The sequence below is a fragment of the Diceros bicornis genome, chromosome 6 (assembly GCF_020826845.1).
Source record: "Diceros bicornis minor isolate mBicDic1 chromosome 6, mDicBic1.mat.cur, whole genome shotgun sequence".
NCBI classification, from domain to species: domain Eukaryota; kingdom Metazoa; phylum Chordata; class Mammalia; order Perissodactyla; family Rhinocerotidae; genus Diceros; species Diceros bicornis.
This window is the reverse complement of record NC_080745.1, coordinates 61,719,477-61,733,855: the sequence shown is the minus strand read 5'-3', so window position 1 is coordinate 61,733,855 and position 14,379 is coordinate 61,719,477. Positions and strand designations below refer to the sequence as shown.

General features: G+C 42.1%; 1 protein-coding gene across 2 annotated transcripts in view; it reads right to left on the bottom strand.

Moving 5' to 3' along the window:
* Window positions 1-14,379, bottom strand: part of ENTPD1 (ectonucleoside triphosphate diphosphohydrolase 1) — an 89,491-nt gene that overhangs the window by 23,501 nt on the left and 51,611 nt on the right. For both annotated transcript variants that reach the window (XM_058543612.1, XM_058543611.1), the window contains exons 3-7: window positions 7,447-7,564; window positions 4,962-5,112; window positions 2,471-2,630; window positions 1,540-1,779; window positions 60-317 (exon numbers count right to left, since the gene is read on the bottom strand). In XM_058543612.1, coding sequence (XP_058399595.1) covers window positions 60-317; window positions 1,540-1,779; window positions 2,471-2,630; window positions 4,962-5,050 — 747 coding nt within the window. In that variant the 5' untranslated portion in view covers window positions 5,051-5,112; window positions 7,447-7,564. The remainder of the gene's footprint in view (window positions 1-59; window positions 318-1,539; window positions 1,780-2,470; window positions 2,631-4,961; window positions 5,113-7,446; window positions 7,565-14,379) is intronic.

The window sequence follows — 14,379 nt, the reverse complement described above, 5'->3', positions numbered from 1 at the left end:
TCTATAACTTGCAGCCAAAATAATCCTAACCAATATACCTTACCATTTCACAAACTTACCCCAAAATCCCCTTTGAGTGGGGGCAAGAAAATCCCATTGAAGGAACATTGGGAGTAAGGGCAGTAACTGTTGTTGAAGAGCTGAAGGATGCTTTGCTGGCATTGTTGATAGTTTCCAGTGCCCTGGATTTGAAACTGATGTAACTGAAGAGTTGTCTCAAATTTCTTGGTGCAAGGGCTCTTGTAAAGGTCACTTATGTTCATTACCTTCGTATATCCAGGATGAAAGCATGGGTCCCTGAGGGTTCCATTTGTACCCTGAATGGAAAAAATCACTTGAAGACATCACGTACAAACGCTTTGGGCACAAAAGTTCCAGTCTGACTTCACTAATGTGTAGGAACTGTACAACATCCCAGCACTCAGCATTAGCATCGGTATGCCCCTCCTCTGCCTTTTTCACTCTCGGGAATAGTCAGATTTGTGTACTAGGCACCAGAAGTAGTATCAGATGTAAATGAACTTTCGCTATTCATAGAAAGCTAATATAGTTAAAGCTGGGCCTGGAGATGCCATTAGTCTGGATTGTTCCTGAGTACTAATCACATAGTCAGAAGCAGATTCACAAGGAAAACTCTCAAGGCTCTCACAACTTTGAAGCTGGGGTAGTTCTCCAGGAGTCTGCCTATGCCCCTGTCCCCAGCTCCAAGCAAAAAATCAGAAGCTCCGGGAGCTGGAAGTACCTTAGATCATCTAAGCCAGGAGTATCAAAATGCTTTTTAACCCACAACCCACCATGTTCAAGAGAAGAAAAGGGGCTGCTGTGGATCAGAGGCACGTAGTGAAGACTTGGGGCTCAGTAGGCATCTCTCAGCTGCACCTACCCCCATGGTGGTCATATTGACAGTGCTTCTGAGAACCAGAGAGCGCGCTTTGGAGGGGAGCAGAGAACTGATTTCCTTTCAGTGGAGACAGGGAACAGCTGGATGTGACATTCTTGCTCTGTGTGTGTTTGTCAGAAGGTGCCTGGTAATTGCATGATTTTGAGTGCGTTTAACTTTTCTTGCCTTCAAAATGCAGAAAGCCTCTGGGGACAAGATTGGAAGTGTTGATTGATAAATTTTGTGTTTTTCTCGAACTGTTTTTCTCCTCCTCTCCAGGTTGTTTCTAACAACCCTGTTTTCTGCAGTTTGTCGGAAATGGAGATTAAAAAGTAGTAAAGAATTTATAAATTGCACAACACACCCCCAACAATACACTAGCATGTAATTTTCATTGTCAACCCCACAAGGGTGAGAATTATTTCCTTAGAAACTATTTGAGTCATGTCCTTGGAGCTAGTGCAGTAAACAAACATAGGAGGTGATGTCTAGAGGGAACGATTCATAGGGGTCTACCAGACGTAGACCTGCCTGAAAAGGTCTGGAAAGTACAGTAACCAACCTCGGACCAATTACTGAAGCAGAAAGAGAAAACAACAGGATGTGGGGGCTGGCAGCCCAGACGTGGGGAGGGCAGGTCTGGATTCCATTATACTTGCCTGAATGTCCTTGGCCAGTTTCTGCATGAGCGCTTGATCCTTCCCATAGCACAAGAAGCTGTGTGTGTATACACTGTAGTTCTTGCCATAGAGGCGAAAGCGCAGAGCATTGTCTGGAGACTCGATACTGTTGTTTTGGGGCACAAAAGTGATTTGTGTAGAGGCTCCCCCAAGGTCTAAAGCTCCATAGGTTTCCTGAGTATGGTCTCTATTTGGCTTCAGGTTGAGCCATCGCAGTTTCTGAAAGAGAGTACAGTCACCAGTGGAAGAAGTCTCTGGACGTCCCCCTTTTTACACTATTTCTTGGACTCAGGGACTTTCTAAGGCAAAGGAGCAGGGACATAGGGGTGACACAAAGCTCACTGGAAGCTCCTGAGTCTGCATCAGACCAACAGCAAGAAAAGAAGGGTTTCAAAGACATAGCTCAGACTGCAGCAACATAGAAGCAGTATAGCCAGTGTTTATGAACGAGGGGCCTGAGGCCCAAAAGACTAAAGTTCAAGTCCACACTTATTTGCTCATTAGCTGTGTGGCCTTGAGCAGAATAATTACCATGTCTAGGCCTCAATTTGGGGGTCTAAAATGAGAGAACATCTCATATAGTTGTTCTGAAGATGAAGTCAGACAGCACATGAAAAGTGCTTAAAACAGCACAAGATGCATCGCACGAGGCAAATATTAGCTATTAGTTTTAATGATAGATTTTTAATTTCCTTCATGTCTACCTATGGCGAAGATATGGCTTCTTTATTCTCTAAAAGTAAAAGTTCTTGTAAGAGAATTATACTTCTGGTGACCCTTGCAAATGTGGGGTAAATTAACTTGTTCATTCATCCATCATTCACTCTGGCTAGCGATCCAAGTGCTGTCTGAGATAGCAATGGCATTGGCTCCCAGGGGGCCAACTCCATGGGTTCTGTGAGATAATCACCTGAGTGAATTTGCCCAGCAGATAGTTGATAGTAATCCAGCCATAGGCGCCTTCTTCTTGGCCCGTGATGATTCTGGCCCCCTGGAAGTTAAAGGGGTAGCTGCTAAGGCTCTTCGTCACCTCAGTCAGGACCTTGTCTGCCAATGGTGTATTTTCTATCCTGCACAAAGGAAGAGCTGAGGTTACTGATTTTGTTTTAATAACTGCAACTACCCATTTTAGCCACAGCTTCCAGTCAGTTCTCCTAGGAAGTGAACCATATCTCACTAAAATAAACAGAGAGATGAAGATCCCCACACATGGCTGTCTGAGGGGCCCTCCTTTTGGGTGAGGCAGAACTACTCTTTTGGCTGCCTCTCTCCAAATCCAAATCCTTCCAATCCCTGCATAGATTGGTCTTCCTAAAATACCATTTTTGTTGTTGTTCCCTGGCTCCAAAATTATCAAAGTAATTTAAATTACTGTAGTAGTGGCAACCAGGTATTGTTTGATCACCACACCTAGAGCTGATATGTGCTACATTAGCCATTGCTGGTGGCTCCTAGCTGTTTACATAGCCAGGCTCTGTTTGAGGTTTTTTTTTTTTTTTTTGTGTGTGTGTGTGTGAGGGAGATCAGCCCTGAGCTAACATCTATGCTAATCCTCCTCTTTTTGCTGAGGAAGACCAGCTCTGAGCTAACATCTATTGCCAATCCTCCTCCTTTTTTTCTTCCCCAAAGCCCCAGTAGATAGTTGTACGTCATAGTTGCACATCTTTCTAGTTGCTGTATGTGGGATGCAGCCTCAGCATGGCCAGAGAAGTGGTGCATCGGTGCGTGCCCGGGATCTGAACCCAGGCCACCAGCAGTGGAGCGCACGCACTTAACTGCTAAGCCACCAGGCCAGCCCTGTTTGAGGTTTTTAATCAGGGCTCTAGTAGACACCAGGCGGCAAATGTCCTGGGACAGATACTCAACCTCCTTTGGTGCCAGGTCAGGAAAAAATCTTCCTCATATTGTGCTTCAGTTCTTGGGTCTATTTGAGAGACCTAAAGAAGGAGCCTTCCAAAGTTTTCATAATAAAGATGGGATGCAATTGCTTCCAAGATGTAGGCTAGGCAACAGTGAGAGCCTCTGTCAGAGGCTGCTGCCTTCCAACTGGCATTAGACCCCTGTAATCTCTCATCAGAATGGCTTCCATACCCTCTCAACTGGCCCCCTTATCCCTAGTTTCCCCGCCTCCAGTCTACCTTCTTTACCAGTGTCACCAGTTGGGTAACACCCTTTAGTGGTTTCCCATTATCTCCCAGATAAACTCCACTCCCTAGCGTGGCCCACAAGGCACTTTGTGACCTGGACCCTCCCTTCTCAGAATCCCACTCAGAATCCTGGCTCTACCACTTACCAGGTATGTGACCTTGGGTGAGTTACTTAACATTTGTAAGCCACAACTTCCTTATTTGGTTAGTAATAGTTAATAATTCCTCTTATTTCATAGAGCCTTGATGATTAAATTAAAGCACACTTCCAAGAACATAGTAAGGGCTCAACAGATACAAGCTGCTATCATTTATTATTAGTATAATTATTATTATTATTTTACCCTTGCCCCCTATGTTCTATCCGTGCAGAATTGTTTATAGTCCTCTAAACAAGCCCTGGTCTCTCACACGTCCCTGCCTTTGCACATCTATTAGAACACAAGCTCCAGGAAGGCAAGGACTTTGTCCTCTTCACTGCTGGATCCCTAGCACTTAGAACAGTGCCTGACACATAACAGGTGTCAAGTAAACATAGGTTATGGAACGCATGCTGTCTGCTTTGCCTGTAGTGCCCTTCCCCAACCTTGCAACTCATCCTTCATGATTAAGGTCACACGTCCCCTCCTCTGGTAAGTCCTCCTGAGCTCCTCCCATTCTGGCAGGGCCAAGTGTGCTCCCATTAACAGCTCTGAGTACTCCTCTATTAAAGAATTGATCACTTGTATCAAAACTCTGATCTCCTTGAGGCTTGAAGTCACCTACATCCATATCCTGGGACAGAGCAGACAGTCAATACATGCTGAATGAATGAATGAAGAACAAACAAACAAATAATGCACACAGGTACTACGTGGTGACCAATAAAGATGTGCTAGTTGTGATTATTTATGTCTTGGGACATCCGTGAGTCACTTCTGGTCTTCCTCCTCCCAGATATTGAATAGCTAAATCTGTAGCCCCAAATCCCAGAGTATACAGGCTCAATCTTTCTCTCTTTGTGCACTCACTCCCTTGAATTCCCTGTGGGGAGATGGGCAAGAGGGCTTTTTCAACATACTTAAATTCCCACTGTTACTCATAATAAGAGTTTGGGAGATTTACCCACTTACTGAGATTTTCTTTCTTAGGTGTAGACATTTAGGATGTTTACAATTTGGGGTGTTGACGTGTGGCTCTCTCCTACAACTTCAGAGGCTCTTGCACTGCCAACACTAACTCCCAGCCGTTCTTGGTCCCTACTTGCTGCTATACCTGAGTAACCGCATGCCTGCCGTGGCTCCCAGGTAAACAGGTGTATCTCGGTGCTGGGACTGTGGAATCACATGCCTGGCTCTTTCCATGCATGCAGTCAGATAAATGCCTATTTCAGTTAACTTTTGAGCATATTTTGAGATTCCAGGACCTAGGGAAAGATGTAGAAGCAGATGACAATATTTTTTAAAAGTATAGGACATATCTTGACAATATTAGAGCAAAATATTGGTGTTTTCTGAGAAAATCCAAGAAGACAATTTCTTGGTGTGATATACATTAGGTTGTTGCACTCAGAGGATAACTCACTGAACCCAGCCTTGGCAGGACTTTGCAGACCTTGGGCTGGGTCTGTCCGCTGTTCAATAATTTTGCCACTGGATGGTGCAATTTTCACATTCAATTGCATAACCTTCCTAACTTGTTCTCAGATTTTAATGGGAATCTTGTAGATAGCTACCCTATAAAGCTGCTTTTTGATGTTTCTTCCACAAAGTTGCAATTAACAACACTAATTCCTAGAAGACCTTAAAGGAGAAATACGACATTTAAAACAAAAATTAAAATAAGCACCAGGCACATTGGCTTTTACTTTAAAGATAGAAACTGATGCTAACTAGCTATGTGATCATGGCCAGTCCCCTAAAATTTCTGAAGCAGAGTTTCTTCCTTTGTTAGAAGAAACAGGAATAGATCCATGTCTCCTCAGCAATTTTTCCACTCTGATACCCTGCCTCCCTAGCAAAATTGTTTTTCCAGTTTTAGAGCAAAACTAAGTGTTGCTATGGAGAGGATTAGAGCCAAGATTCTTTAAGCTTTTTGAAGTTAACACTTAACAATTTCAGCTCACTTTAAGATGTACATCTATACTGTCAGTGCTATTTATAGTGAGGATTTGGTTTAAAGATAATTATCCAAATATGTTATCCATATCATTCACAGGGTTTTAAACAGCCTGTTTACTTAACCATAAAGAGAAAATCAGCTCTAATTTATCAGCTAACTGTTTTGATTCAGAAAGTCTGGTCTTTAAGAACTGGTGGCTTTAAACTGACCTTTTATCTGAATATTTAATTAGGGAACTCTCTCTTTGGAGAGGGGAAAATGACTGCATTGGTTAGGACAAACACACGGGGTGAGTCTCAGAAGATGGATATCCGCTAGATTAAAACAACACCACTTTTAAAAATAGAAGGCAGTGAATTAAATAGAAGCCAATAGAATGAGGGATTTGGGATTTAAGAAATGCTTGAAGTCTCAGAATTGATGGGGCCAAAGTCTAAGGACATCAGGCTACTGGGCAGAATGATTTGCTCTCTTGGAAACATCTTCTCACAATTGCTTTTTTGACAAACTATGAAAACTACTGGACCCCACAGGTCACCAAACTAAAAGAAAATTATCTTCTGGGTTCTAGGTTACCCGTCTGAGTAAAAGTAAACAGTGGGTCCCTGGCTCAAAAGGCCAAGAGAGATAAAGGTCAGAGAGATGATGGTGCAGTGTGGTAACACTGGGTGCATCCTGGGGTGCTGGATGGGAGGGAGTGGAAAGAGCCGAACTGTCAACAACTCTAATGTGTTTTGTGACCTTAAAAGAAAACTAACCAGGAAAAAAAATCAATAAGTAATGCAGCAATTCAGAGTAGCAGGAAGCCTGGAATGCAGTTAGGAGACCTGGATTCTTGTCCTGGTTCTATTGCTACTTGCAAGTCACTAGTCTTTCAGGTTTTTGCTTCCTTCCGTGTTAAACAAGATTTAAATGAGCCACAAGGTTCTTTTTCAGCCCTAAGAGTCTATGATTTGGCCTTCCCTGCCTAGGTTCCATAGAATTGCTGCTCTTATGTCCTCTAATCTACAGCTTGGAAGAAATTTTTGAAAGCCTTAGCTAGCTATGGACCAGCAGCATCAACATTACCTGGGAACTTGTTAGAAATGCAAATTCTGAGGCCTCATCCCAGACCTAGTAAACGAGAAACTCTGGGGGTGAGGCCTACCATCAGTGCCTTAACAAACCCTTCAGGTGGCTCTGAAGCAGATTCAAATTTGAGAACCGCTGGCTAAGGCACGGTTTGAAGTTAGGAAGATCTCCATTTGAACCCCAGTTCCATCACTGACTAGCTTAAGCAAACTTAAACAAGTGGTATAACTTCTCTCAACCTCAGTGCTCTCATTTTAAAAAATGCGAATAATAATACATACCTGAAAGAGAGATTGTGTAGATGAAATAATGCATTTTCAGAACTTAGTTGGTGCATGGCACATGAAAGTGTCCTGTTGACGGGAGTTACTATTACTCAATTATTTTTAAGCTTGCTTATTCTTCAAGGGCTTTATCATTAAGAATTGATTTCAATAGTATTTTTATAATGATAATAAAACAACAACAATAGCAGCTCCACTCTGTTCTTCACTTGATTTCCTTTTTCTCGTGTGTTCCACTTGCCATACACTTCTCATGTTCTCCCTTTCCCTTTTCTTCATCTTACCTTTTACCTTGCACTCTTCTATCTGATGCACCACCCCTGTGTCATTCTCCTTTTCTGCTGGCCACTTATAGATGTACAAACTTGTGTGAGAAGAACCCGCATCCAGCACAATCCCATACTGAGGACAAAACAAACCAAGAAGTTATCAGTATTACATTATTCTTCTCAATATTCAGCTTGCAACAGAAAAAAGGCAAAGACAGGAGTTTTCAAAAACATGAGGAGAAATTACTTTAATTCAAGAGGAACACAGGCGAGGGGGGATGTCTGCCTGCAGTTGTCCTGATCACAAGATCTACCAGGACACCAACCCCTCTAGAACAGTGGCTCTCAATGCTGGTTGCACATTAGATATCCAGGCCTTACCTGGGGTGGGGACCGAGCATTAATATCATTTAGAAGCTTCTCAGGTGATTCTAATGTGCAGCCAAGATTCAGTACCATGTGTTGAAATAGCTGAGACAATATGGAGGAAATAGAAAGCCATTAATCCAGTAGTTCCCAAACTTATATGCACATCGGAATCATGAGAATCACCTGGAGAGCATCCAAGTCTACTGATGCTGTGTCTCCTCCCTCAGACATGTGATTTAATGTGGCCTGGGCTTTGGAAGAGAGAGATGGAAAATACTAAGTGTGTTTGCTTTTTAATTACAAAAAAACTGTAAATTGTATTCAGTAAAATTTAAAAGATATATACTTTAACTTCATATTTTGGGCTCTTAAGAGTAGGGGGAGATGAAAGGAAGAATAAAGGAAGAAAGAATGTAGGGGGAGAGGAAAAAAGACAGCATGAGGAAGAACTAAATGGTCAGAGGAGAATAGGAGAAGAACAAAGTCACCACCTCACATTTCATGAGTACATGAAATGTACCAGGCAGGTGTTGTATGAAGCATTTTATAGGAATTATCTGACTTAACCCTCAGAACAGTGCTGTAAAGGAGGTACTATTTTTATCCCCTCTTATACAGAGGGGATAAAAAACTATATAAGTACCTTATATAGTTTTCTTCTATATGATGAAAAACTAAAGTACAAAGAGGTTAAGTAATTTACTCAAGATACACAGGTAACAGATGACAAAGCCTGGATTCGGACCAGAGTCAGACTCAAGACCTCGTGCTCCTTATACAGAGAAATATAGGAGCAAGAGCTGGACAATAGTTTTCAAATTGGTGCTGCCCTTTTAATGAGAGATAACTATAACTAAGTGTGCAAATCTTAGGTGTGCATCACAATGAATTTTTGCATATGTGCACATCCGTATAAACCGCCATCAAGAGCAAAAGAACATTTTCTAGTCCCCAGAGGCTTCCTGGTGCCCTCTCAGTTTCCCCCATGGGTAACCACTGTCTTGACTTCTATCACCATGGATGAGTTTTGCCTGTTTTTGAACTGCAGTAAATGGACTGACATAGTGTGCCTCCTTTATGTCTAACTTTTTTCACTCTACACTAGCTCTAAGATGCATTCAAACTGAAAGTATCTGTAGTTCATCCTTTTTCATTGCTGTAGAATGTTTCATTATATGCATATACTATATCTTTATCCATTCTACTGTTGATGGGCATTTGGATTGTTTCCAGTTTGGGACTATTGGGAATATAGCTGCCAGAAACATTCTTGTACCTGTCATTTTGTGGACATGAGCTCTCTCATTTCTTTGGGGTATTTACCCAGGAACAGACATGAATGCCCATTTTGATCAATTGTTATTCATCTTTGGTTACATCCCTGGGTTTAATCAGGGGAAAAAAATGCCATAATTGAATAACAAAGTCTGCCATGGGCTTGTGAGGAGAGCATGATGGCAGATGTACTTTTTATTGATCATCCCTGTACCAGAGAGAAACATGGAGGAAAAAAACAGGGAAGGAAAGGAAGAGAAGCAGAGGAGGTGCTTCTGAGAGTAGTCAACTACTCTTCGCACACTTTGCTGCTCCTTTGAGCTGTGGACCACAAAATGTGGTCTGCCATTGATAATGCTTAATTCAGTAGTTGTTTTATATATATCCCCTCCTATTGTCTTATCACATGGTAAGAACCTAAGAACCTCCAGGGAGAAAAGAAGACAGGAATGAGGATTCAAGAGACCTTTCTGGACCACTGGGAATAGCTAAAAGTAGAGCCTCTTGAGGTATCAAGCTTTATTCCATCTCACCACAGACCACAGAGGATCACTGTGTGGGTGTGTGAGGATCCTTGAGCCTCCACAGTGTTCTCTGCCTTGTTAGACACAGCAGGGATTCCCTGTGGAAATTAGCATTATGCCCTTATACAGAAAAGGGCGTGTATACTTGCTTTGGGCACGGCAAGGAAGCAAGCTGAACAGACTCCTCTGCAGCTAGGTTTGCAGTGAGAGGAAACCAAGAATTGGCTTAAAGTGGCGACCCTTGTGGGCAAAGAAGGATCTGACTGAGGTTGGGGGCCTTTGGACCCGTGGGAAACCTCCCAGGGTAGAGAAAGAGGCTCAGGGATTACACAGCAGAAAATTCTGTTGTTCCCTAGCAGGGCCCCAGAATTCTTCCTGCCAGAAAATGTTCCAACCACAGCAGCATATGATAAAAGCTAGCGAGGCAGCAGCAACAAGCAGCCTTTATCTGGAATCAGGACGTTCTATTCTGTCTGACACTGATGACATGAAAGTCACTCTTCCAATAGAGCAGAGGAACCAGGCTTCCTTCTATCAGCCTATTTCCCAAAGTGTGGTGGTTGAAATGAAAGACTTTACTACATTTGGTTTGGCAAGTGTTTGAGAAGCGGGTAGAGGGTACTTTAACACGGGAATTGAGGACATTTCATCTTGTGTATACAGCAGACTGGAATGCTAACCTGTTGAATTGTGCCAAATGTTTTTTGTCTTTTAAAATGGTTTGCAGAATAAAAAACTGGCATCACTTGCTGCTTGAGGGACAGATAAAGCTTAATTGTCTGAAAATTCTCAGTTTGAGCATTTTGGGAATTTGCCTTTTGTTGTTACAAAACTGTCAGCATATTCACTCATTTTTCATAGCTGGCCCATTGTAGAGCTAGAAGTTCATTCCATCTAATCTTCTCACCTAATAGATGAGAAACTGTGTCCAGAACAGTTCAAGGACTTGCCTAATGGGTACGGATAGTTAATGCCTTAACAGATCCAGAGCCCAAGTATTTGCCACCTTTTTTGTTCTCTTGCACCACAGCAGCATTTCCCAATGCATGTTCCAGAGAGTGCTAAGTCCCCGAGGATCTGGGTGAATAAACCTTCCCAGAATTTTGGGGAATGCTGTGTGCTCGCTCCCTCTCCTGGGCTCAAGAACCCACTAGGTAGTGAATGCTTCAGAAAAGTCTGACAGTGGAGAAACCCACTCAACTTTGTTGAGCCAGTATCCCCCAGACTCTGCGACAACAAAATTCTGTTATAAATAAAATCTCTACCCTACAGAAATGCTTTGAGAAATGCTGTGCCTTGCCATGCTGTCATGCTTACCCAATGTTTCTCTGTAACTCATATTTAAAACATTTGAAAAAGCATGTCCTTCACATTAAAGAAAAATCAAAGATTTGGGTGGTGAGAAAGAGATCTGACATTCTCTTAATATTATAATTTCAATTACAATTCAATTTCAAATATTTCAATTTCAATTCTAATTTCAATATTACTTTCTATTTTAAGAGTACTAAAAATTTATCAAATAGCATCTAGAAAATTAAGGGAAAAGGAAAAAAAATTTAAGATTCTACCAACTAGACGTCACTGTTATTTTGATTTATTTCCTTCCAGTATTTTTTAAATGCATAATTTTTATATAGTTGTAATCTTACTGTGCCTTTAGTTTTGTCTGTAGTTTTGATCATACATATGATTTTAGTGATCATAACTGATCTTCATGTGCTGTGTTGAGTGAACAGAAGCAGTGATCTAGAAAAAGGAACAGCAGAAATGACCTTGCTTGGTTCATGGAGACACCAATGTGGGGGCCTTGGTGTAGACCTGAAGATGTGGATGGCAACAGACCCTGAGCTCACAGAGACTCAGGCCATGTGGTGGTGGGATAGATCCTTCCTTAGGATGAAAATAATTCTACCTGCATAAATGTCATAGGTCCAGCCTTCTGGGTAAGTCTCCCTAGATGTGGAAAGAAAGAGAAAACTGGAGTGTCAGATAATGTACTTCTATTCCTGGCTCTACAGAAGTGGGATGTTCAACCCTCACCTCTGAGTCTTCTCATTCAGAAAACCCCTGGCCTCACACTGGCCTGCTCTCACTTCTCCCATGGGCCACATGGCTTCTGTTCCAGAGCCCTTGCCCAGAAAACCATTTACCTGAGATCCCAGCCTTCTCTGACCTTCTGAGACTCAATTCTACCCTCCTAATCTATGTCTCAGAGTGCTTGTATTTTTCCTCTAGAGACAGCACTTACCACAAGGTGTAATTACCTATTTATGTGGCTATTTGATTCATGTCTGTCTTCCCTATTAGATTGTAAGCTACATTAGGGCAGGTCTGTTCTGCTTACTATGGTATATCCAGCATCCACCATGGCATATCCTACTATATGTTAGGCACAAAGCAGGAAGTCGGCAGACAATTGTTGAATCAAATGAATGAATGAGAGGGGTTAGAACTATATGGTTCCTAAACTACTTCCAGTCTAAAAAGAGGTTAATATTCACAGTCTAATACAAAGTTGTGTCATTGGGGTCAAGTTCCACCACCACTACCATTCTCCTAAAAAAACCCCATAAGCCAGGTAACATGGGCAACAGTGTGATAATTAATTTCTCTTGCTCCCTTCAGACATATTGGTTCTGAATCTTTCTTAAAAGCTCCTGTAGCTTTAACTTCAGTAACCTCATCAGTCTATCTCAGTGAGTCCTTTTGAATAAACAAAGCTTATCCTTTTGAATGTGACTCTAGCATTCTTTAACCAATCAGGTCTCCATTAGCTACAGTGATGCTGACAGGGCCTGTAAACAATTAGAGACCATTTTTTTCCTTTCTTTTTTCTTTAATTGGAGTTACTAGACCTTTAAAATACAAACTACAGTTTTGTTTTTTTCATTTTTTTAAATTGTGGTAAAATACATAGACCATAACATTGATCATTTTAACCATTTTTAAGTATACAGTTCTGTGACGTTAAGTGTATTCAGATTGTGGTGCAACCATCACCACCATCCATCTCCATGTATTGTTTTCTTAAACGAGACATTAAAATCCAGTGAAGAAAAATAATATAGATATTTTCCAGGAGTATTTGAGGTTGAAAATTGGGACAAATCCTTCCAAATTCTCCATAAAAAGATAAAATTGCAAATGCTTATCTAAGAACAGCACTTTGGTTCCTTAGGGAAAAAGCAGATGCATGGGGACAGGCCACTACTCTTTAGCAGCCGTGGAAATCCTGGGAGCGCCAGCTCAGTAACCATAACACACTAATAGGTAAGGGCCTTCCCTAGAACTCATCCCCCTCAAAGCAGTGTGGACAGTTGGTCTCCACTGAGGGCTTCTGATGTGCTGGGCACTCAGATAAGTTAGTCACTGGTGTTATTCTATTTAATCCTCAAAACCGTCTTCCAAGTAGGTACTACCTTCATTTTACAGAATAAGGAAACTGAGGCATAGAGAGAGGAATTTACTTGCCCAAAGTCTCATAGCTAGAAAGTAGAAGAACTAAGATTGAAATAAAAGCCATCTGGTCCCTGAGCTGGCATTCCACTAAAGTGGCAGCTTTTAATGAAGGCATGTGGTTTGGTATTAGGTTAGTCTGGTGCCTTTGAGAGAACCCTGTGGGGCTCTGTGTGTGCCAGAATGTAGAATGTTTTTGCTAAAACAAACAAGTTGTCTGACAACTTGCTAACTGCTAGTGTTCAGTGATGAGCAGGCAATCAAGGAAGTGGTGAACCAAGCAGACCTCAAATCTACCTCCCTACCCACATCCACCACGACAAAGGCACTTTCCCAGGGGAAACTTAGGTACAGCTAATGATTCTTCAGTTCATTAAGGCCTGTGTCTTTTTTAAGTGGTCATTGCGTATCTACAGGGCAGCAGTTCCCAGACTTTAATGGCATGAGAATGCCCCAGGATGCCTGTTAAATGTGTAGATTCTCAGGCCCTGCAACCTGGAGGTTTGAACTGAGTAGGCTTTGGGGTGAGAATGGGAACCAAGATCTCTAGGGGATCCTAACGCAGGCGCCTGCCTCCCACACTGACAAACCCTGCTATCAGGATGGTCCTTCTCATGGTCTTCACATCCAAGGAGGGAGCAGTTTTACTTGTTCAAGATGTTCACACTATTCATTGAGTCAGCAAACTTCTATGATGCAACCACCCAAGTCAGATGCTATGCTGGTTGTAATTTAACATTTATTTTGTGATTATTTCATTAATGATTATCTCCTTCCACTAGACTATAAGCTCCATGAGGGTAAGGACTTTGCCAATCTTGCTCACTGCTATATCCCCAGGGCCTAAAATAGAGTAGATGGTCACTGACCATTTGTTAAATGAATGGAGTGAATGAATAATAAAACATATGCAAAGACAAATGAAACTCAGTCCCTGTTCTCAATATGCTTACAACCTAGGTAGCTGGGCAAGTAAACACATCAGTACAATAAAGAGTTCTTGTGTTTTGCCAGACGTGGCCCAGGCATGAGGCCATCACCTCCCCAGCAAGGATGAACACAGACCGGGTCATACAGGAAGATGACAAGACTGGATCATCAGGACTGGAGGGCTGACCTGAGTGGGCCTAGACAAGGGCGAGTCAGATGAGAAGAACTGGGGATACAGGTAAGTGGCAATTTGTCACCAGGTAGACAGGCGGCAAAGATGATAGTATATGAGCTATCAATCATTGAGTGTCCACAGTGGGCCAGGCCTCCTGCCCCGCACTTCACATTTGCATTTACTTTATCCCACTTAATTCTTACAGTAATCTACACA